Source organism: Felis catus, chromosome B2 (assembly GCF_018350175.1).
Source record: "Felis catus isolate Fca126 chromosome B2, F.catus_Fca126_mat1.0, whole genome shotgun sequence".
Classification (NCBI taxonomy): domain Eukaryota; kingdom Metazoa; phylum Chordata; class Mammalia; order Carnivora; family Felidae; genus Felis; species Felis catus.
In genome coordinates this window covers 98,952,362-98,976,230 of record NC_058372.1, presented here as the reverse complement: position 1 = coordinate 98,976,230, position 23,869 = coordinate 98,952,362, and the positions used below count along the sequence as shown (strand labels likewise).

The following is a 23,869-nucleotide window of genomic DNA, read 5'->3' as shown; positions in this document are numbered from 1 at the left end:
TATTGGCTACTACATTTCCTTCATTGCAGGAAGTTCTATTGGACAATGCTGCTCTTGATGATTGAGTTACTATATTTTTGTCCAACGATTTGGGAGATTTGGGGTGACTTTTTTTTTTTAATTTATAAAGATGATTTTTGGTATATCAATAATGGTACCATGATGTAATTTTAAAAATACATGTTTCTTCTCTACTAGATTATGAGTTCTTCAAAGGTAGAGACTTAAAATCCTCAATACTTACCATCATGTATGACATACTGAAAGCATTAATGAAGTGAAAGATTAATGAGAACCCCACTGGGGTCAGAGAATAGGAAAAAGACAATTAAAGTAAAATGCTTGAAGAAATTCCTAGAAAAAGATATTGCAAATGAAATAAAATTACTCTGAGAAGTCACCCTATGAAAGTCTTACACAAAATAGTACATTATCATCTGTTTATAATGCTTTGAGTTTCCATAATGGTTTCCAAATGTTATTTAATTTGATTTGTACAAAGATCCTGGAAAGTTAGAGAGGTATTCTCCTTCTCATGTTAGAAATGAAGAAAAAAGGCTAAAGATGATGTATTTTATCTGCCCCAGAGTCAATAGTTTTATTATTAATTGGTAGAACCAAGGTTAGAACAAACTCTAGTCTAGGATTCTATTGTATCATAACATTCCTTAAATGTGCAATCATACTAACTTTTAAAAAAATGGTAAAAAAAAGTATCAGATTATGTCAAGCACTATTAATTTAATAATATTTATTTAATGGTAATGGAAAAATCCAACTCTGTATTTTTTTGTTTGTTTTAAAATAAACAATGAAATGAACTTCCCACTTTGGAAATAGTGGGGTTAGACAAGATATTCTTATTTAAAGTCTGGAAGGTCTTCATGATAAAGTATTTCAGCGTCAGAACACCTTAAGTCACTACCATTAGAAACCACCATTCCTGTGATATATTTCCAAAGCCATACATATAAGTTATTGGTCTTCTCTTAAGGAGAATGCTGCCTTCTCTAGATATCAATATTATACTATGCACAAAAATCTGAATTTAAATGATGTTACATTTGCTTTATGTTTTTTTTCTGCTTTAGAAGAAAATGCATTACTACAATATTCTTTTATATTGATAGCTTCCATTTCTATGTTTAAAGTGATTCAATTTAAAAATATTTTATTTACATACAAAACTTTTATTACTATTCATTCTGAATTTATAATAAAGGAGAGTGCAAGATTTCACAGCCCATATTAGTTCCTCCTTACTAATGGGTAGAAACATAAGGGAGAAAAAAAATCTAGACTACTGAATGCTGGCAGTTATAGTAACTTTGTCATGAAATTTATTACAAAAACAAGGAACATCCATAAGAGTAAGGATAATAAAGTGATTTAAGTTTCCTAGATGTTCTACCTAATATAGTCAGCTATCATCCACAAAGCAGTATCTGATATTTCTGGGGGGGGGGATCTAAAATGATAAATATCTCCATTGATCTTGTTACTCATATAATAAGCTAACCATTATATTTATAATTTCCATTTGAAAAAGGAAAATACAATTTCCATAGTCTTTATTTTATTAAGATTTTACAAAAAAAAAAAGAACAATTCTTCTACTGGCCATATATATCAAATCAGCTCTATTTTTTAAAGAAAAATTCTCAGTGTTAAGGAACTTTGATTTCTATATGAATACAGATCCACAGATTACAGCTACGTGTATCTTATATTGGTGCTATTTCTAAAGCAGTCTAAAAATTTTAATGTGCTATGTTTTATAGATGTTTAAGCTGGAGACAACAAAAAAATCTTCTAATGCTATAGGAAACTGGGTTGGGGGAGGATCTATCTACTTCTGGCTCACCCCAACTGCCTGGTTAACAGCAGCTCCTGGAACTGACCTTAAAGATATTAAATAAATGCCAACAAAGAAAACAAGAGAAATGTTATTCAGCAGAAGTCAGCTCTTCTCAATTCCTTAAAAATTATGTGTCCCAGGTGTTCCTGGTCTCTGTGAATATGCATTTCTATTAATTCTGGGTTAACCATTAAAAAACAAAACAAAGTACAGGAGCACTTGGCTCAGTTGGTGGACCATGTGACTCTTGATCTTGGGGTTGTGAGTTTGAGCCCCATGGTGGCTGCAGAGAATACTTAAAATAAAAATATCTTCCAAAAAATAAAAAAATCAAAAAGCACATAAAAAGCACACAAAACTGACTTCCAAATATTCTTTTTAACTTCTGGCAATTACGTTTAACTAAATTTGTATTCAAGGGATTTTAAAAATACATTTAAGTTCATTAGGTATGAGTATTTAGCGGTTTTTAGCTAAGACCATACTGAAGTACACCACAGTCAGTTATAATCTCCCATATAAAATATACACATTTAAGTATTAATTCATAATTCAGATCACTACATCTCAGGATGTTCCTAAGTATGCTTATATGTTTCACCTGAGTGAAGTAGTGATTTATTTATAAAGTAGGAGAAAAGCATTTTTAATTCGTTAAGATGTGGGTAAATCTAAGAAATCTGTGTATCGTAAGGCAGTGGGTCTCCAAAGTCTTCAGGAGGTACAGTACTTGAGGGTCAGTGTCTTAGCAGTATAGCATTACATCACAGGTATTAAGAAAATTTACACTAGTAAAAACTGTGAAATCATAATCATAAATTCACATATAGAACACCCCCCCAAGTTATTGAACCAGTAATAATCATATTATACTTAGATTTCTGGTTAAGTTTTTCATTAATGTTTACTGTAGCCATCAATGGTTAAACATTTAGAAACAAACTTTAAGGTGAGAAGATCCTGTTGATTAACTTAATTATTTTCCACAAATTTGGAAAAGATCACCACAATTCATTTTTATTGGGAGAATACCTCAATCATGTAAGACATAAGCAGAGTTTATTACTAAAACAAGATCTTTTACTAGTATGGGTTCTATGACCTTGGGCCTCAGTTTCCTCATCTATGAAATAAAAGAGCTGAACTGTCTTCTAAAGTTCATTCCAACATTAATATTTATAGCAGCCCTTATGGCCAGATTTCTAATATAAACTAGGAACTTTTTTTTCTGTTTAACTTTGATGTTTTTCTATTCCTAAAAGTACTATTATTTTATTTTATTTAAAAAAAAATTTTTTTTAAACGTTTATTTATTTTTGAGACAGAGAGAGACAGAGCATGAACGGGGGAGGGTGAGAGAGAGAGAGGGAGACACAGAATCTGAAACAGGCTCCAGGTTCTGAGCCGTCAGCACAGAGCCCGACGCGGGGCTTGAAATCACGAACCGCAAGATCATGACCTGAGCCGAAGTCAGACACTTAACCGACTGAGCCACCCAGGCGCCCCAAAGTACTATTATTTTAAATCTGAAAATCTCCCTGAAACTTACAGGTTTTACATGAGTCTAGGAAAGCTAACAAGTACATTTTTCTCTAAGTAGATCCAAAAAGGATTGAGTGAAATGAAGAAAATCAGTAGACTAAAGCAACGGCTATTATATCTTCAAGTTCTATCTATAATTTGAGAAAGCTTATCCAGATACTAGGTTAGACCACTTAGGAAAAGTCCTCAGTTGGGAGGGAAAAATAATATTTTATAAAATAAAGTAGTCAATTCAGTTAGTTTACTGAACTAGCAAAGTCCAAGACGTAGGGGTATAATGTGCAAACTCTGCAACGGTCTACAAACAGGTCTTCCAGCCACAGAGCAATTGTGAAGAGTGATGTGAACTCACATCCCCAAATACATTATCTGCTGACAGTAAACCCTGAGACTTGGTTTCCTCCCTATAAAATAGGGATTAGAGTACTAATAATAACATGGGTTATTGTAAAGACTAAAGGAGATGAGATATACAACTATATAAATCTCTCAGGGATGCAGGATACAGTAAGAAATGGTAGTTTTATTTCTATGACCACTCTTTTCCATCATGCAAATCCTTACCAAATTAACCTTCCTAAAAATTTAGCTTTAATTATGCCGCTTTAATAAGAACTTTAAAAATCTATGTATCATCTATTAAATCAAGACCAAACTGTTTACATTGGCCATAACCCTGTGCAACACCATGCAAACTATCACTCTAATCTTACCTCTCTGTTTTCCCCAACTGACAATGACTAAAGTATTCCTTCCTGTTCTTTAAATCTTTTATAATTTGGCTAATGCTACTCTCTTCTGCCTGGAATCTTTCCTCATAAAAGCCTTTCTGGCCATCAATGCCAGTAATAGTAACATAAATAACAGTAAGGGCTGCTATTTATTAAATGCTTACTCTGTGCCAGAGTTTCCTAGGCATATCATACATTAGTATGTGTATCCATATAACTTGGTAAAGTAGAAATTATCTTCATTTTACCCTTGAGAAAACTAAGGTAACCCAGGGTCACACCAAAGCTAATAAGCAGTACATTTAACCCCAAATCTCATGTTCTTAACTGGGACTTTACTGTTTATTTTAAATTCAAGTGTTTTTTTTTTTTTAATTAATTTACTTTTAAATTTATTTATTTAAATTCAAGTTAATTAACATACAATGTAGTACTGGTTTCAGGAGTAGAATTTAGACATTCATCACTTACATATAATACCTAGTGCTCATCCCAACAAGTGCCCTCCTTAATGCCCATTTAGCCCATCCCCCCACCCACCAACCCTCAGTTTGTTCTCTCTGTATTTAAGAGTCTCCTATGGTTTCCCTCCCTCTGTTATGTTATTTTTCCTTCCCTTCCCCTATGTTCATCTGTTGTGTTTCTTAAATTCTACATGAGTGAATTCATATATTTGTCTTTCTCTGACTGACTTATTTTGCTTAGCATAACACACTCTAGTTCTATCCACTTTGTTGCAAATGCTGATTTCAAGGGGTACATGCACCCCAGTGTTTATAGTGGCACCTCTCAACAATAGCCAAACTATGGTAAACACACAAACATCCATCGACTGATGAATGGATAAAGAAGATGCGGTATATAAAATGGAATACTACTTGGTGATCAAAAAGAATGAAATCTTGCCATTTACTGTTTATGTTTTTTTTACGTTTTTATTTTATTTTTGAGAGAGAGACAGAGTGTAAGCAGGGGAGGGGCAGAGAGAGAGGGAGATACTGAATCTGAAGCAGGCTCCAGGCTCTGAGCTGTCGGCACAAAGCCCGACGTAGGGCTCGGACTCATGGAACCCAGCTGAAGTTTGGACGCTTAACCGACTGAGCCACCCAGGTGCTCCAGCCATTTATTATTTTAAATACTACTTTCTCCATGAAACTTTTTCTTATCTTTACAACCAGACACAATCTCTCCTTTAACCTGAATAGGACTTTAGGCATTCTAGGAAACAATGTGCTCTCTATCATTTTAGTGTATGTGCTGCTGAAGTGAGCACTCTATCTTTTAAAATAACACAAAGCATATCCTCTCTGGTAAACAGTAGCTTGAGGAGAGGGGTTGTATCTTGTTTCTAACAATGGATTCTCAAAATATGGGAACTTGAATTTCATCCAGCAAAGTTCCTGGTGACACCTTTCCATACTTTGCAAATTACACAGATCCTAGTCATAAAATTCTAAGTTAATTATCTATTATGTAACAGAATTCATTTGGCAACCAGGAAAAATTGTAATTTTTCTTCACTTTTCCCTCTCATCACTCCTTTCTCAAATTGGTGACAAGCATCCGTGTTTGTAACATAAACTAATTTATATATTGAATGGGAGGCTCCCTAAAACAAGAAAAAAAAAAGAACAGATCATTAAAGGACTGGTAATCTCACAAAGACAATGATACGCCTAATGCCTCATCAATATCACCAAAAAAAACAACTTCATCTTTTAAATTTTGAAAACAGTAATCACACAGCAATGTATTAGTTATGCACAGGACCGAAACATTTAAGAGAAAGAGACTTCATATAAAATGCACTGACATAGGAAGGTCACAGGCGCGCGCGCGCGCGCGCACACACACACACACACACACACACACACACACACACACTACTTCCAAACTTTCTCATTTCCTGAATTTAGTGGCCCTATTTTATTGAAGCACTTTTCATTTAAAAAAATCATGAAGCATATATGTAACGTACAACCTTTCTTCACCATGCCAGCTAAAGTGGTGCCAAGGGATATGAAACAGTCTATAGGTTCAACAGGCTAGAAGGACTTAAGAAATAATATAATAAAATTTAAAATGTGCTGCAGTCTCAGAATGTGAGCATGGGATTTCTGCTAACTGGACAGCCGGAGAACCGCTACAGGGATGTCTAAATGCTAGCACTGACATCATCAGCTGTGCTACATTTTTCACTCGCCATATTTCAAGTGACTACAGAAACCTGAGCAGGCAGATTATATAAAACAGCTTTATGACTGCTTTATCAAAAAAAGGACAATGACTGTGTGCTCAAAACCAAAAAGTATTAAAAAGTACCTCTTTCTTCATTCAGCTGCAATAAAATATGGCTCCTCACCCCCATTTTAAAGCGCTTCTTACAGATCCTGCTACTGAAGGCTTATTTTTTTGTTTTATAATGACCATTTTCTGGCATCTCCATTTTCTCAGCCAAGCATTCTTTTCCTTTTTGAAAACAAAATAGCTATAAATTTCACTTTTCTACAAAGACTTTCCTAAATGGACAGTTTTTACTGTTTTCCTTCCTTCCTTCCTTCCTTCCTTCCTTCCTTCCTTCCTTCCTTCCTTCCTTCCTTCCTTCTTTTCTTTTTTCTTCTCTTCTCTCTTTTCTTTTCTTTTCTTTTTTTGCCTTTTTCCCCCTATCTTCTTTGTGCTTCCATCAGCATTAATCATCATCACCACCACCACCACCACCATCATAAGATGTCTCACACAGAGCAAGCAATACACCCTGTGACTACTTCTGAGCAGTGAACACATTAGCACGGCACCCCTTTTTTGCATTCATCACAGGAGCATTTGTAACCAGATGTTTCATAATACACTCCGCACTGATGATGCTAATAAAACAAGTTCTTTTTCCTTTATGGTTAATTTATAATACTCCCTTAACAATACTGAGGAAGATGTTAACTATGTTCACATCTAAGAACCAAACATTTCAAAATGTCTTTTTTCAAAAGACAGTTCCATTCTATCAGATAGTTGTATGTTGGCAGATAAACATTAGCACATTTTTAAAGGTACAATTTCTTTTTTTAAAAAATTGAGATATAATTGACACATAACAAGACATGTTTTTTGAAAGTTTAAATGTATATTCTTGTGAGAAAACTCCAAAAACTCACTGTTTATCTACCTATGTATAATTCAAATGCATTAGCAAAAGGCAGAATTTTTTTTTTTTTTTTTAAGGCAAAATCTTAAATATAATGTTTTCTCACCTCAGGAGCAAACATGGTCTCATAGGTAGGATTATACTGAACCTCTTTGACTGCAGGGTCAAGGTGAACTCCGGTCTCCAAATCTTCCTAGAAGAAAACCAAATGAACGTTAAAGATCTGACAGATGAAGATTTTATTTTAGAAACTACATTAAGATCATACTAGCCAGCTTAACACTAATTTTATGATTATTACACGAGTACCATATGATTAATATTTCTAACAATCAAGGACTAATAGAAGTAATGTATATAGGTATAGAAGTTAGAATGCATAACAAAATTTTTTTCCTTTCAAAATACTGGCTTTGTCTCATCTGAACATATTAAAAACTTTTCTAAATAAGCTAATAAGCTACTCAAAGACTTAAATTAAGAGAGTCCAACTCCTCTTTTTTTATGAACTCAAAACCTCCAGTTCCAAATTCAGGATAACTCCTTCTTTATTCACCAAACCTTATTAGCTATACCCAGATGGCACATGGTTCAGGACTGAAGAAGTGGCAGGACCCTAACATTCTAAATCTAAATCTTACACTCTATACCAATGTTTCAACCGTCTTAAATTCATCCCCTAGCTTTAACAAACACAAAAATCTCATGTCCACCAGAGAATCACTGGTGATCTCTATTTTGTGTAACCCCAACACTTACAAATACCGTAATTCCCAAATTGGCATCTCTAGTCTGGACCTCTCCTCTGAACTCTAAAGACTTGTGTATCTGACCTTTAACTCAACATCTTTTCTCCCAGGATGCCTAATGGACATCTCAAACTTGATATATCCAAAAGTGAACTTCTGGTCACCCCTTCCCAATGACTTCTTCCAGCCTTACATCTGCTCGCACAAAAACTCCTGGAGTTATCCTTGATTCCTCTTTCTCTTACATTGTACCTCCAATTCATCAGCAGATCCTCTATCTTCTACACACATCTAGAGTTCAACAACTTCTCAAGTCCTCTTTCATGGACATCTCACAACCCAGTTTATCAACTCGCACCTGGATTATTGCAATAGTCTCTGAAATGGGCTCCCTGCTTCTACCCTTGTCCACTCACAGCCTCACTCCATGCAGGAGCTGTGAGATTTTTAAAAAATATTAGATTATGTTACTCCTGCTCTAAACCCTCAGGTAGCTTCTCCACTCAGAGTAAAAGCCTAATAAAGGTGTAAAGGCTCATTACCAGTTGTTCTCAGAAGCTAAGTGTGGTTCCCCTAGGTAGTGTTACAAGGCATTTTTGTCTTCCTGTATTGTTCTGCCTGATTATTTACATATTAAAAATGTGCTGTTCATATGTGTTTAAACAGGTTTAATACACATTAAACAGGTAATAAATACCTTTCCTTTACTTATGGTACTCAAGTTATATTTAAAAATTTTTAAGAAAGTTACATACCATCTGTGAATTATACTTCACTAAAGTGGAATTACAAAATTACTATTACAAAATGAGGATGTTTGAATCGAATTGGTTGAGAATTATCCTCCCCCTGAGATCCCAGAATGATCTGTACCCCCACTCGCCTCCATAAACTTCTGTATTCATCTAGTCCTGTGCCGATGCTCATTAATTCCAGCCTCACTGGCTCCTTTGCTATTCCTAGAATTCACCAGAGGACAATCCTGCCTCAGGGTCTCTGCATGTACTGTTCCCTTTTCTTGGAATGTTCTTTCCCTGGATATTCACATGATTGGTCTCTCTCTTTTTCAGGTCCCTGCTCAGTTTTTCCACTTTCCTCTTACTTTGCTTTATTTTTCTCCATTATATTTTTCATCATCTGACATGTTTATTTATTGTCTGGATTTTGAATGCACAAATGTGTCTTCAAACCCTAAAATTATCCCTATCACATCACCATCTTTATTCTGTTGGTCTTTTGCTGATGTGACATACATCTGTCAACACAATGCATAACACAACTCAAAGTAATAATCAAAAAACATTTTTAATGTTTATTTATTTTGAGAGAGAGAGAGAGAGAGAGAGAGAGAGAGAGAGAGAGAGAGCGTGCGCATGTATGTGCATGTGCACACAAGGGAAGGGCAGACAGAGAGAGGGAGAGAATCCTAAGCAGGCTCGGCACTGTCAGTGCACGGGCCGCCACAGTGCTCAATCCTCAACGTGAGATCATGATTGAATGGAAATCAAGAGTTGGATGCTTAATTGACTGAGCTACCCAGATGCCCCTGAAAATTTTTTTTAAAGGTGAGATATCAAAAGGGTGCCTGGGTGGCTCAGACACTGGTTGAGTGTCCGACTTCGGCTCAGGTCATGATCTCACAGTTCGTGAGTTCGAGCCCTGCATCAGGCTCTGTGCTGACAGCTCAGAGCCTGGAGCCTGTTTCGGATTCTATGTCTCCCTCTCTCTCTGCTCCTGCCCTGCTCACACGCTGTCGCTCTCTCTCAAAAATAAATAAAGATTAAAAAAAATTTTTTTTAAGGGTGAATGATGCTGCCGAAGAAGCAATGCTACTGACAAATGAAGATCTGGGAGACTTAGAATGACTAATGACAAAGACTAGGAAACTGACCAAAGAAAATAATACTGTAGGCACACAATTATTGTTCCAAAATTTTACCACTTCTAAAGCAACCCTCACCCAAAGCAGCCAACTTAGTTTTCTACTTCTCAGAGATAGAGTTCTTCAAATATGACTCCCTTAAACTTCCATCCTCTCTAGTTCCAAAACTGTATCTTTACCTTCTCTTGTCTTTCTCATGACTTCAATCTCCACCTTAGATTTTTATCTGCAACCCTGACCACACGCTTGGCCTCTGGATCCATATATGCAGCTGCTTACTGAACTGCATTATACGGGTGTTCCATAACATCAAACACTTTGTGTCCAAAACACATCTCAATCCGCCATGCCTCTACCTTCACTCACTAACAAATAAGGCACAGAATCTTGATTCCATTTCTGAAATGTTTCTCCAACAACTCCGCTTCTACAGTCCCTCTCCACATCCCTGTCTCCATTATTCTAGCACAGACGCCATCATATCTTGTCTATTCTAATACCTCCTTATCTGGTTTAATACACTCCCACTTTTGCCATATTAGACAAATTACTGATTTTTAAAAATATCAAGTACTTGCATCTATTCTGTGCTGTTGGCAATGTCACTCTGTTTGTTCCTTATTGTATATCCCTTTATTATCTGATAATATGTCATCTTACTTTCTCTTATACTTTTCCTCCTCTTGGCTCAGGAAAACTGCTTTTCCATGGTCCTAAGGAATGTTGTACATAATTCCTTATAGCAATTGTGATACTATATTATTTGTTGCACATGACTTTTACGAAGATTTTATATCCTCACTGCCTAGAATACAGAGAATTTAGTGTATGTTCAATAAATTTGTTAAACTGAAGAAAGAAGTCAAATCCATAGAGAAATTAAAGAGGGTTAAGGCTAAATAATGATTGCCAAATCTGGCAATTGCATCACAAAAAAACCTTTGCCAGAATGATTCTGGTAGTGGAGTAGATAGAAGAGCAGTCATGAGAGACAGAGATATAATTAAGGATTTAGAAAAAGAGGACAGTAATAGTTTCTACTCTCTCAAGACATCTGGCAATAAAGCAGAGATGGGGTGCCAGATTGAAGGATTTTCAAGGTCAAATTAAGTTTGTTAGCTCCCTCCTTAAAAAGAGACTAAGCTGAGATTTAGTCAATTATAAGCTACAGGATAGGAGAGAGTAGGGAGAAACACATGAAAAGAATGAGGGGAGGGGTGCCTGGGTGGCTCGGTCAGTTAAGCGTCAGACCCTTGATTTCAGCTCAGGTCATGATTTCGTGGTTTTAAGCCCCACGTTTGCCTCTGTACTGACAGTGTGGAGCCTGCATGGGATTCTCTCTCTCTCTCCCTCTGCCCCTCCCCCACTTGCATTCTCTCTAAATAAATAAATAAATAAATAAATAAATAAATAAATAAACTCAAAAGGAAAAAAAAGAATGAGGGAATAATCAATGGTGTGGTTATCCTGGAAGAAGTAGGAAGGAAAAGAATCGAGGACACAATTGGAAGGTTAACTTCTGAAAAGAGGAGAGCCTTCTCTGAGATGAAACAGAGGTGACAAAGGATGGGTAATGGGTGATAGATGTTTGGAGCCGGTGGGAGATGTTGGGGCTCATAACTGATTTTATTTTCTTTGAGTAGTTGGGGGCACAGGCCTCTTCACAAACCAAGTATGGTAACTCCAAATTCATTTATTGATTCAACAAATACTGATTGGGTACCTCCTATGTGCCAAACATTGTTCTAGGCCCGCAGAAGCAGATACAGCTCCCTGACCTTGTGGAGCTTAGAAAGTGGGGGAGACAGATAATAAGCAATATACTAAGTGAATTACATAGTTTGCTGGAAGAGGGTAAGTGCTATGAAAAAAACGGGCTTAACGACATTAGTGCTGACTCACATTATCTCATGTAATTCCTGCAACACTTCTGTGAAGTAAGTATTAGCAACATTAAGTCGCTTACTCCAAGATACTAATAGAATAAATGGGAAGGGGGAAATTTTCAAGTAACCACAATGAACGATATTAAAGAGACACATTAGCAACAAACGAAAAAAAACCACTGGCGGGCTATCAGTCAGGGTGCTTAGCCACAAGCAGCTAAACTCTCACAGACTGATTAAACAATATTGAGTCCTTTCTCTTAGAACTGCTAAGAAGGGTGGAGAATCAGTTTGGGGAAATAGGCATAAGTGAGGGTGAGTATACAGATGGAATCACAATTGAAAACCAATCCTACCACAGAGCCAGTCCACTGAGGACAACAGTTCGCCATTACTGAACATCATCACTAAATGACTGTGGCTGCCACTGGACACTGCTGTTGAGACTCGTGGCCTGAGAAACGAGATGGTGGCCACCACTGCCACTGAAGATACTCTCTTTCCTTGCTTCTTTGTGGAATAGCTTTAGATTAGAATTTAAGTGAGTGCATTTGTCTGCTGAGCCCAAGTTACTGTCCTGAGCCTTAAATAAAATGGAATTAGGAGAATGGGAATCTGGGCTTTCAGGCTCTGAAGGTCGGGGCAGCAAGGGCTGTTCTTCACATGAAGACTCTCAAGGAAGGGAATTCAAATGTCGGACCATCTAAAGAATGATACGTATACAGCTGACCTTTGAACAATACAGAATTAAACTTATATACAGATTCTTTTCAATAAATAGAGTACAGTCCTGTAAGTGTGTTTTTTCTTCCTTCTGGTTTGTTTTTTAATGTTTCTTTGAGAGCGAGTGCACGCATGCACGTGCACACGCAAGTGGGGGAGGGGCAGAGAGGGAGACACAGAATCCGAAGCAGGCCCTAGGCTATGAACTGTCAGCATAGAGCCCAATGTGGGGCCTGAACCCTGGAACCATAAGATCATGACCTGAGCCGCAGTTGGACACCCAACTGACTGAGCCATCCAGGTGCCCCCTTCCTTATGATCTTCTTAATAACATTTTTTCTCTAGCTTCCTTTATTGTAAGAATATAGTATATAATACATATGCCATACAAAGTATGTGTTAATTGACTATTTACGTTATCAGTAAGGCTTCATCACCAGTAGGCCATTAGTAAAGTTTCTGGGTAGTCAAAAGTGATAGGTAGAATTTCAACTGGATGGTGTGGGGGAGGGGTTGTGTCCCTAACCGCTTCCTTATTCAAGGGTCAAGTGTATATTACCCCAAAATGCACACTAGAATCTTCACTGATTAGAGATAGTATCTGCCTAGTGTTGAATAGTAAAACTCAGTACCATAAAATTAAAAAGTCATACACAAATGGCTTCAACTGCATAAAAACTGAATTAAATGTGTCTCTCTCAATATTTAATTCTAGTATAAACTGCTTAAAATAACAAAGCTTAGCCATATTCATGCCTCCCCAATGTATTTTATAGAATACAGCTGCTAGAACCACTTTTTTTTTTTTTAAGTTTATTTATTTTTGAGAGAAAGAGACACACAGCACAAGTGGGGAGGGGGGTAGAGAGAGAGAGGGAGACACAAAATCCAAAGCAGGTTCTAGGCTCTGAGCTGTCAGCACAGCCTGACACAGGGCTCGAACCCACGAACCATAAGATCATGACCTGAGCTAAAGTTGGAGGTTTAACTGACTGAGCCATTCAGGAGACCCTAGAACCACTTTATAATATAGTTTATCACATTTTTCTAAATACGAGTATTTTAACTTTGAATTATTTTGAATGGAGTACCATGAGATGGCAAATTTTAAATTCAAATTATAACTTAAAAAGAATTATTCTTTATACGGACAACAGTGGCAACTAATAAAAAATATAAATAGGTCTCAGTCTGGTTCTTGCTAAAATTATAGAACAAATTGGACAACCCTCCAGAAAGTGAAGAGTTAGTAATTATAACATTTGATTAGAAAAACTTGGACAATACCACAACCTTGTTTTAATATCCATGAGGAGTTCAATAATAATTAAGCACGCAATTAAGATTACCACAGAATTACAAAGGATTTCTATTCCATTTTAATTATCCATAAAAATTAAAGTACAGTGAGTGAAGGGCACCCTATGGGTCAAATAGGTTGAAAAAGTTATCTTCTCTTGATTCAAACAAATTTGAGAATAAAATGAAATAGTATTTACTTCTGAGTCCTTTTCACATTTTTTACTGTTGCACAAATAAGAATATAGATGTGAAAGCACTTTGTAAACTATAAAGCAGAACATAAGTATTAATCATTACTATGAACTATTTACCAATTTATAGTATAGGTTTTTTCCCCCAAAAAGTAGGAATGAGTAAACTTTCTAAGATGGAAGTTTAAGTGGATGTCATAAAAGAATAGAAATTCACATAAAGATATCCTTTGGGTTTGGCTCTTAACAAATGCAGAGGAAAAAGGTGATCTATTTGAGGCTCACGAGTATGAGTAAGATCACCCAAAAAGAAATTTTAAAATATGCTCAAAATTAGAGGCAGAATTTTCATTTTACTCAAGTTGGCTATGCCAAAGCAGGGAATGCATTGGGGAAAGGTAACATAGTCATGGACTGAAATGAGAGAATGCCAGGTCTGCTTTTTTATTTTTTTAATTTTAAAGTCAATTAACAAACAACTCTTGCAACCCAATAGGGTTCATTACATGATTTCCAAAGTGCAAAAATCTGATAGTGCTGCATTGAAATACATTTTTAACCAGAAAATAATTGTTGTCACACACTGGAGAACACAAATATGTTTAACTGGAGTTCTAGAATAAGAGAAGAACAGGACTAAAATAGTATGTGGAAATAAGAACTGAGAACTCTGCAGAAACACTGAAAGATCCACATTCCAAACCAATGAATTCCCAATTAAAGAAACTCTACAAATTCTGAGCAGGACAAACAAAAAGATGTCCACACCTGGGTATCCCATAAGGAATCTAAAGACTGAAAGTACACCCCAAATAAAGGGGGGCAGAAGGTAAGGGCCTTAAAAGCAGTCCAAGGAAAAGAGAACGGCTACAATGACAGCTGACTTGTTATCAGTAACAGTGAAAATCAGAAAATAGGGTATTTTAAATATGTTGAGAGAAAAGAACTGTCAGCTAAGTAAATGAAACTTGGTGAAAAGATCCTTCAAGAAAGATGGTTAAATAAAAACATTTTCAAGACAAACGAAAACTGCAAGCAGTTGCCACCAGCTACCCCTCACTAAAGGACATCAAGTATGCACAATAGGCAGAAGGCAATCTCTTTGCGTATGAGATACAGGAATCGGCATAACTCACTGCCATCTTCTGAAATTTAAATATATATAAAAAAATACAGGACAATAATAGCTAAAGTAGGGGTAGTGGAATGTTAATAAAACTGCAGTGTTCTAAGGTTCTTGCACTGTTCAGTAAAAAGTAAGGATATTGATGGGGCACCTGGGTGGCGCAGTCGGTTGAACGTCCGACTTCAGCCAGGTCACGATCTTGCGGTCCGGGAGTTCGAGCCCCGCGTCGGGCTCTGGGCTGATGGCTCGGAGCCTGGAGCCTGCTTCAGATTCTGTGTCTCCCTCTCTCTCTGCCCCTCCCCCGTTCATGCTCTGTCTCTCTCTGTCCCAAGAAAATGGGTAAACGTTGAAAAAAAAAAAAAAAAGTAAAGATATTGATTAATTCAGATGTTTTAATTTCTAGGGGTAATCAAAGAGCAGAAATGAGGGCATAATTTACAAATGGGTACAGGGAAAAAAAACAGAATGATAAAAAAAAAATCAATCCAAAAAAATGGATGCCTAGCATATTAATTTTCTATCTTCTTTTCCATTACCTGTATTCAAGGCTACACTTAAAAAAAAAAAATATTGCTGGGGCATCTGGGTGGCTCAGTTAGTTAAGTGTCTGACTCTTGGTTTCAGCTCAGGTCATGATCTCACAGTTTCATGGGTCTGAGCCCCCGCGTGGTGCTTGCACTGTCATTGGGGAGCCTGCTTGAGATTCTCGGTCTCCCTCTCTCTCTGCCCTACCCCCCACTCGCGCTGTCTGTGTCTCTCAAAATAAATAAATAAACTTAAAAAAAAATATTGCTATGGCTGCACCTCACAACTTCTGGTATTATTCTCCTTATTATTCAGTTCAAAATATTTTCTATTATTATTATTTTTGATTTAGGTCCATGAGCATATTTTGGTCTGTGTGTGTGTATGTGTGTGTGTGTGTGTCTTTACATAAAAGATATACATATACATATACATATATATATATATATATATATACATATATATATACATATATACATACACACACACACGTATGTATCTTTTTCAGGCAGGATCCACGTCCAGCGTGAAGCCCAACAGGGGGCTTGAACTCACAACCCTGAGATCAAGACCTGAGCTGAGATCGAGTCAGATGCTTGATCTATTGAGCCACCCAGATGCCCCTTTGCTCAATATACGCTTTTTCTATCTTACTTTTGATCCTTCTGGAAATCTTAGCAAGCATGGCAAAAAAAAAAAAAAAAGAGAGAGAGAGAGATTCAAAGAAGGAAAAAAATACTGTCATATTTGCATCTGATAGGACCATAGGACTATGTAAGTAGTGAGATCAGTAAAAAAAAATTAAATAAATAAAAAATAATGCTACTTACGAATATATTGCATAAAAACATGACACACCTAGAAATACCTTCAGCAAAACTATGCAAGATACTTATGGAGAAAATTATAAACTTTGGAAGAAATTAAAAATCTAAAGAAAACCTAAACAAATAGAATATTGTCTCCAAATTGATCTGTGGTTCAATGTAATCAAACAAAACCCTACCTGGGTGTTAGTAAAACTCTACAAATCAATTCTAAACTGTATTTAGAATTACAGGGGCCAAGAACAGCCATGATATTCTTGAATAACTACAACAAAAAGAGGTTAGAGGAATAGCCTCACCAGAGATCAAGCCATATTATTAAAAATGTTCACACCATACACAATAATTAAATCCCTGTTGATTTATGTCTTAAATGTAAAAAGCAAAAATCTAGTGCTTTCAAAAAACAAAAAGGAAATTCTTATGACTTTGGGATAAGAAAGGATTTCTCAAACAAGAAACACAATTCATAAAAGACTAACTTGATAAGACTAGACAAGTAAACAACTATTTATCATGACAGTGAAGGAAGTGAGGAGACAAGCCACAAGCCAGAAAAGATATTTGCAGTACATATAACTGACAAAGGATATTAGGCAGATATACAAAGATCTCCTACAAGTCAAAAGACAACCCAAGTCACTTCAAAAAGAAAAAAAAGTCTAATCACCAATAACATATATGAAAAGATGTTCAATCTCATTAGTGTTCAGGGAAATGGAATATTAAAAACACTGAGTACGTTTATAATCTTGTCAAAATGCTTGCGATTCGTCACAATAGTTAATCAAATACAGATGATCATATCTGCATGCTTCACATCTCCTCCCTTGGTCATTTTTCTATCACTACATTTACTATGTGTAAGGTTTTGTTTGTTTTGCATACAAGTGTTGGTTCACAAACAAATGATAATTCATGTCCCTTATTCTCTCATCATAGAACCTTCATCAACTGGGGGGGTGTAGCCCCAGTTGTGTGCTCTGCTTCTTTTTTTTTTTTTAATTTTTTTTTTCAACATTTATTTTTGGGACAGAGAGAGACAGAGCATGAACGGGGGAGGGGCAGAGAGAGAGGGAGACACAGAATCGGAAACAGGCTCCAGGCTCCGAGCCATCAGCCCAGAGCCTGACGCGGGGCTCGAACTCACGGACCGCGAGATCGTGACCTGGCTGAAGTCGGACGCTTAACCGACTGCGCCACCCAGGCGCCCCTGTGTGCTCTGCTTCTAATGGACGTCTGGTGCCTTATGTGACCTCTCTTCCCAGATTATCTTACTTTACACTTGAGTTGATTGAACTAAGTGAGTTCTAGAGACATTCCATCACCCCCACCCAATAAGTGTACATTGATTCTTGATGTACATGCTTTCTCAACACTTTCTTTTTCACTTACTCTTTCATTCATTCTCTCACCAAATATATTTCCCTTAATCTTGTATACCAGGCATAGGAGACATGAAAATAGACACAACCATGTCTGGTCCCTAGGGTCTGACAATAGTCCAGGGTAAAGAAAAAGTGAACAAGTCACAGCAATGCAGCAAGTGCTACGACTGAGGTACAAAGGGGGCTGCTTGGACAGAGGAGGGAACGTGTGCACTGAGACTGAAGGACAGAATTTGGAGGCGGAGGGAGCACAAGGCATGAGGAAAGAGATTTCCAAGCAGAGAGACTTGCATGGCCAAAAAATCTAGAGAGGGGGAAAAAAAAAAAGGCTTTTGGGGCTTTATAGAGAGTTCAGCATGGGGAAATGGCAGGCCTCATGTTACACAGGAACTTGGAAATTATCCAGTAGCAACATGGTATCTTTGGGCAGAGAAGTGGTACAACACTGGAATTTACAAAGATGACTCTGGGCACACTGTGAAGGAAAGAATGGGATACGGAACTAGGAAACAAGAAGGAAAAAGTAGAAAGACCAGTTAGAGGGTTATTATAATTGTCTTGCATTAGATAGAAATGATAAGAATCTGGAATAAAATATTTGACAACTGTCATTGTGTCACAATGATAGGACCCACCATCCAAGAGTAGCGGTTGAAAGAGAAAGGAACATCAAGAATGACTCCTGGGAGAAGTAAAGAAGATATAAAGTAAGGCTGTATCAGTGAAAGTGGAGAGGAAGAAATTAATTTGAGGAACGTTACAACTGTCTGAATGACAAGCTTCAGGGGCTGAGGAAGAAGGAAAAGGAAGACGCTTCTGTTTTTGGCTTGGACTAATACGGGGGTTGGGAGATCATTAACCAAAATGGGAAAAACAGGTGAGGTGGATCTTGAGGGGGAAGAAAAATTGTTAATTTTTCAGCACATTGGATTGGAGGTGCCTAAGTACCATCCTGAGTGAGAAGTGTAACAGTTCTGGAGCTAGCAAAGAGGTTAGAATTGGAAATAATAAGGACGGTGTGTCTGACACTATTATAAGTGCTTCATGTGCTTTGTGACAAGCCTATCTTCGAGACAGGTATTAGTGTCATCCTGACTTTACAGATAAGAAAAAAACCCTAGGCACAGAGCACTTAAAGTAACTTATCCAAGTTACTTATCCAAGTTACCCAAGGTCACCATTTGGGTAAGTGCTGTAGGCAGGATTTGAATCCTGATAGTCTTGATTCCAGAGCCTTTCACTTCACAGTGTTCACCTGTGAGTCATCAGAAGCACAGACTCAAGTTGAAGGCATGAGAGAGTATGAGGCGTGCAAGGGGGACTAAGGGCCGGGTCCCAGGAAACCCCAGTGCACAAGGGAGGACAGAAGAACAGGGGATCAGAAGACTGAGGATGGCCTTATGGAAGCCAGAGGGAAACAAGAATAGTGTCACTTGATGCAGATATTCAAGTCAGACAGCAGAACTTGACACGTTCTCACCTTTCTCAGGGAGAGTAGGTAGTTTCCCAAGAGGCCAGGGCTAGGTTGCACTGGCTTGAGGAGAAAATGAGATGAAGTGAGAGCTCGAAAAACTTAAGCTGTGAAAAGAATGAGGACTCAGGAGGTTGCTGGAGTGATACAAGTTTGGGGAGTTTGTTTTGTTATAAAGATAGGATTCTAAGCATTCTTTCATACCACTTTATTAATAAAAAGTAAAATTCGTGAAAGTTTGCAAAAGACTTAAAATTATAACACTAGACTTGGGAACATCTTTTTCTTGGTTTGATTTTTTTTTTTTATTGAAGTATAATTAGCATACATGTTATATTATTTTCTGGTATACAACAAATTGTTTTGACAATTGTATAGGAAACATCTTACATGCAAAGCAGTTTTTGTACACTGCCTCCCACCAGCACATCTTGAGCTTCTGGTCACCCCCATTAGGCTCTACTGGGCCTATATTATCAATTGGCAGGTGTTTTTCCCTGGTTCTAGACATGCCAACCTTTCCTCAGATCTTCAAACACACTAAGCTCCTTGTCATCTCAAAACTTGCTTTGTTTGCTTTAACTTTCTTGCAAAGTTTCCTTTGTCTGGAAACTCTTGCCTTATCTTGCACATGGCTGGCTTCTTCTTCTTCAAAGCTGCTTTTACAGAGAAGACTTCCCTGACCCATCTATGGAAGTCATACTCCTACTTAATTCTCTATCATGGAACTTTTTTTTTTTTTCCATTCATAGTACTCAATTGAATCTGCAACCGCTTTACTTGCTCACATTTCATTGGCTGTCTCTTCCACTAGCATGTATGCATCATGATGGCAAAGATGTCTGGCTCCTTGGCCTCTGTGTCTTCAGCCCCTAGAGTAGTTCCTGGCAAATAACACGTCTTCCGTAAATATTAGTTGAATGAGCTATACAATCCGATTTCTCCCTCTATCACCCTCCTCAACTGGGATCAAGCACACTGTTTCTTAAACCTTTTCTCGCTGTACCGACATATATAATCACAAGGGCTAAACTAACATTATTGCACTTTTATTAGATACCAGAGTCTGCGCTATAAGCTACATTTGTATCATTTCACTTACATAAAACTCTCATACAGATACATACTTTAAAAATAATCTCTATTGCACAGGTAATGAAACACAGGAGGTTGTATAACTTGCCGAAGTTCGCAGAAGTGGTGGAGCCGTAACCAGAATCTAGTTCTAACTTCAAAACAAACCAAGGCCGGCACACCGCTCTCTTCAAGTCAGAGTACATAGTCTGGTTTGGGAAGTGTCTGTTTTACACCCGCTCCACACAGGCCACATCCTAATCATAATAAATTAAAGTTTCACCACCTCCCCCTCGCCCTTCCCACTGGCTCGATGGAGGGAGAAGACAGCGGGGAGCAGTGGAGAACTGTCCTGAACTTTCAAGTCCCGGCTTAACCAAGGAAGGTGCATGTAGGGAGAAGAGACCCGAGCGTTAGCAACTTGTATCTCAGCACTGAGGCAGCGGTAACCCGGAGCCTAACAAGCGACTGCCGGATTTTGGAGCAGAAGCAAAGTCCCGCACTGCATCAGTGGCCACAGCGCTTACCTTAACTGCCACCTCCGGAGCCGAGTCCACCGCCACTGCCAGAGACGGCTTGGCCGAAGCTGATTTAGTCAAGTGCATGAGGGAGTCGGAAGCTGGCAGCGAACACCGTCCACCCTCACTGTCCGAGTCCGATTCGGACCCTGAACCCGAACCATAGGACGCAGCCAAAGATGCAATCGCAGCCGACATGACTGCAACCGATCCTCTGCGGAGACCAGGCCCCGGCGGAAGAAGCGGCTTCCAGGTCCTGACAGATTAGCATGACACACATTACTTACTTCCTTTGCTAACAGTTCATTTACGACGTCTTTAAGCTATAATCAATTAGTATTTGAATAAATATAAGAGAACGCAGAATACGAAAATGTTTATCTAGGGAAGTAGAGAGAATTGTGATACCTTATAACTTTCAGGACCTATTCGGCTGGATTGAAGACTACGAGTTCCGAAATACCCTGAGGTCACGAGGTCCAACACTCCCGGCGTTCAGCGCGGCGGGAAGTGGAAGAGGCATAATGGGAAGTGTAGTTTGGTGCGAGGGGCGGGGCGAACTGGGCAGGCCTCTCTTTGACCACGCCCCTGAATGGATGGTTCATTCAATTGGCTATCATCTTCCCTCACTCCCAGGCCAAGCACTGTTCTCTCAGTCCCCTTCCCCCAAATTGGAGATTGGGCAATACCATACAGCCTCAGGAAATGGGGGGGAGAGCCGTATTCATTCCCTCTGTTGGGTGAGTGGGCGGAGGCTGAGTTTTCCACCACGGCTGCACCTGGGCTCTGGGAGCTGAAGAGGAAAGTGAGAATCTTAAATTGGAAGACCTTGAGTGGTGGAGAACAGCTCCTGATGGGAAGGATGGGAGATTAGGTGGCGAGGTCCAGCGGTTCCCCCTGCTTCAGGAGCGGATCTCCGCGCCCAGTTGTGGAGCGTCGCGCGCGGGGAGGGGGCGGGTGGGGGGCGGCGGCGGCTCGCTGTGTTGTTCGCTCGCGCGTCGAGCACACGGTGGGTCCGGCGACCGGCGGGCGCCGCAGGCGGCGTTCCCAATAGCCCGGTGCCTGGGCCGCTGCCCGGAGCGGATTCCACTCCGGAGCCTGTCGCTCCTGGAGGCTCTAGGTGGAGTCCCGGGAGCTGAAGGGGACCGGCGGCCGCCGCCGAAGCATGAAGAAGGGGTAAGGCAGGAGCCCCCCATGATTTCACGGTGAGCGCGAGTCTCTCAGGAATTGTTTTTTGGTGGGGACAGGGTGCTGGGAGAGGAACTCTTTCTCACTGGCCAGAACGGATGGAGGTGTGTGTGGCGCTCTTGCCCGGCAAAGGTGACGGGGATGGGCGCGCCTCCCCCGCGCCGGCCCCCACCCCCATTCGCGGGTTTCCAGAGCTCTGGCCGCCCACCCGCCTGCCGGGCTGGGTGCCGAGGCAGACGGCTGGCCGGCGCGCCTGGGTCTCGGTTGCAGGGACCGCCCGATGCTGCCCTAGGCGGGGAGACTGCGGGTCTCACCTGGGGTGCCACCGCCTGAGCGTCCCTGCCCCGTCGGCCACCCCCATGCCGCCTCGCTCTGGGGGCGGCTGCAGCACCGGGTGGCAGCGAAGCCCCCGCTCGCGCTACGTGCGGGAGGCTCCGTAAAGCCGGCTTGTGTGCGTGTTTGCGCCGCGCGTCTTTATATTACAGCCATAAAGGTAAAGCGAGTGCGGGGATCCCTTTCTTCCCCCGAAGGGAGGTGGGGGGGGCGAAGCGGGGCGGTCGCCTCTGATGCCTGGTAATGGGGGAGTGCCTCGGGCAGAGTTAGGGAGCCGCTTACTCAGCTCCGTTGTCGGCAGGACTCGCCCATTGTGCCACCCAGATAATTATTCAACTATGCAGCATCCATTGCACCTTTCCCATTTTTCTTTTCCCCTTGCTACAGCATGCCCCCTAGCTTCGGTACTCTGACGCCTTCTCTTGCTTGCACTTGGCGGATGAGGAACTGGAATAATGATGAAAAGAAAGCACATCTGACCTGAACATTCACAACCTGTCCTAGAGCCGATTAATTAACTAATCCCCAGCTAGACTAGGTACTTTAATACGACTCAGTCTAATCCTATTCTTTTCTGTATAACGTGTGCTTTGGATTATGATTTAATTTTTTCTTTGGTGTTAGATTCACCTATTAGTTAAGTCTTATTTTTTTGTCCGGTAATTTATTGGTTATTCAACCCATCTAATGTTCCTAAATTTAACATATGTGATAGGTAACTTTCATCTTTCTAATTGTTGACAGCACTGTATCATAATTACAAATGCAGTCTGTCTTTGAACTCTCAGGAACAGTTTTTTCCGTATCTAAGTTTCTGTTAGGAAAGTATTTTTATTTATGGCGGATATTTGAATAAAGTACTCATTCAAGTTTTGAATGAGAAAAGTTTTGTATTTCTTTATTTTTCAGTAATGGAATATTTTACTGGTAATCATAGCCTTCAGTTGAATGAAAGGAAGCATCTAATATTTTAGGTGGGGTTTTAACTGCCATAATGAGCATTCGCTAATTTCTCTAAATTTTTTTTCAGTCTTTGCCGTATCATGTATTAATTGTTAAGAATTTTTCTCATTTTTTTCGAACTTCTTTCTACGAGGATGGGCAGGCTCCAATTTTGCATGATCTACCTGAAAGATGAAATATTTTTTGAAAACAGAAGAAACAACTGTTGGTTACTTGATTATTATGTTAAAAACTGTTTGCCTTTCATTACTTAAAAATAAATGATTCACTACCAAAAATAAGTGTTCCTTTTTTTTTTTTTTTTTTGTAATCCTCCCCTTCCAGCTTTTCTCCTTTAAGCTTGTTGCCATAACCCTCTTGATAAAACAATTGCACATAGGCATTGCAGAGGCAATTGATTTAAGGTACAGTAATTGTTTTATGCCCTTTGGAAGTGGCGCACATATAATA

General features: G+C 39.1%; 3 protein-coding genes across 7 annotated transcripts in view; 2 read left to right on the top strand and 1 right to left on the bottom strand.

The window, feature by feature from the left end:
* Positions 1-19,579, top strand: part of METTL24 (methyltransferase like 24) — a 170,751-nt gene extending 151,172 nt beyond the window's left edge. Inside the window, exon 6 of the mRNA XM_023254245.2 lies at positions 18,501-19,579. Coding sequence (XP_023110013.1) covers positions 18,501-18,527 — 27 coding nt within the window. The 3' untranslated portion in view covers positions 18,528-19,579. The remainder of the gene's footprint in view (positions 1-18,500) is intronic.
* Positions 1-21,842, bottom strand: part of CDC40 (cell division cycle 40) — a 61,419-nt gene extending 39,577 nt beyond the window's left edge. The window contains exons 1-3 of the mRNA XM_023254239.2: positions 21,344-21,842; positions 20,945-21,191; positions 7,380-7,466 (exon numbers count right to left, since the gene is read on the bottom strand). Of these exons, the coding sequence (XP_023110007.1) occupies positions 7,380-7,466; positions 20,945-21,133 (276 nt within the window). The 5' untranslated portion in view covers positions 21,134-21,191; positions 21,344-21,842. The remainder of the gene's footprint in view (positions 1-7,379; positions 7,467-20,944; positions 21,192-21,343) is intronic.
* Positions 21,843-21,912: 70 nt separating this feature from the next.
* The window catches only part of WASF1 (WASP family member 1), a 71,283-nt gene continuing 69,326 nt past the window's right edge, over positions 21,913-23,869 (top strand). For 2 of the 5 annotated variants that reach the window (XM_019831069.3, XM_019831067.3), the window contains exon 1: positions 21,913-22,140. The gene's annotated coding sequence lies outside the window, so the exon portion shown is untranslated. Of the gene's footprint in view, positions 22,141-22,843; positions 22,995-23,869 lie in introns of all 5 variants that reach the window. The other 3 variants (XM_019831070.3, XM_011282505.3, XM_019831068.3) reach the window with 2 other exon arrangements.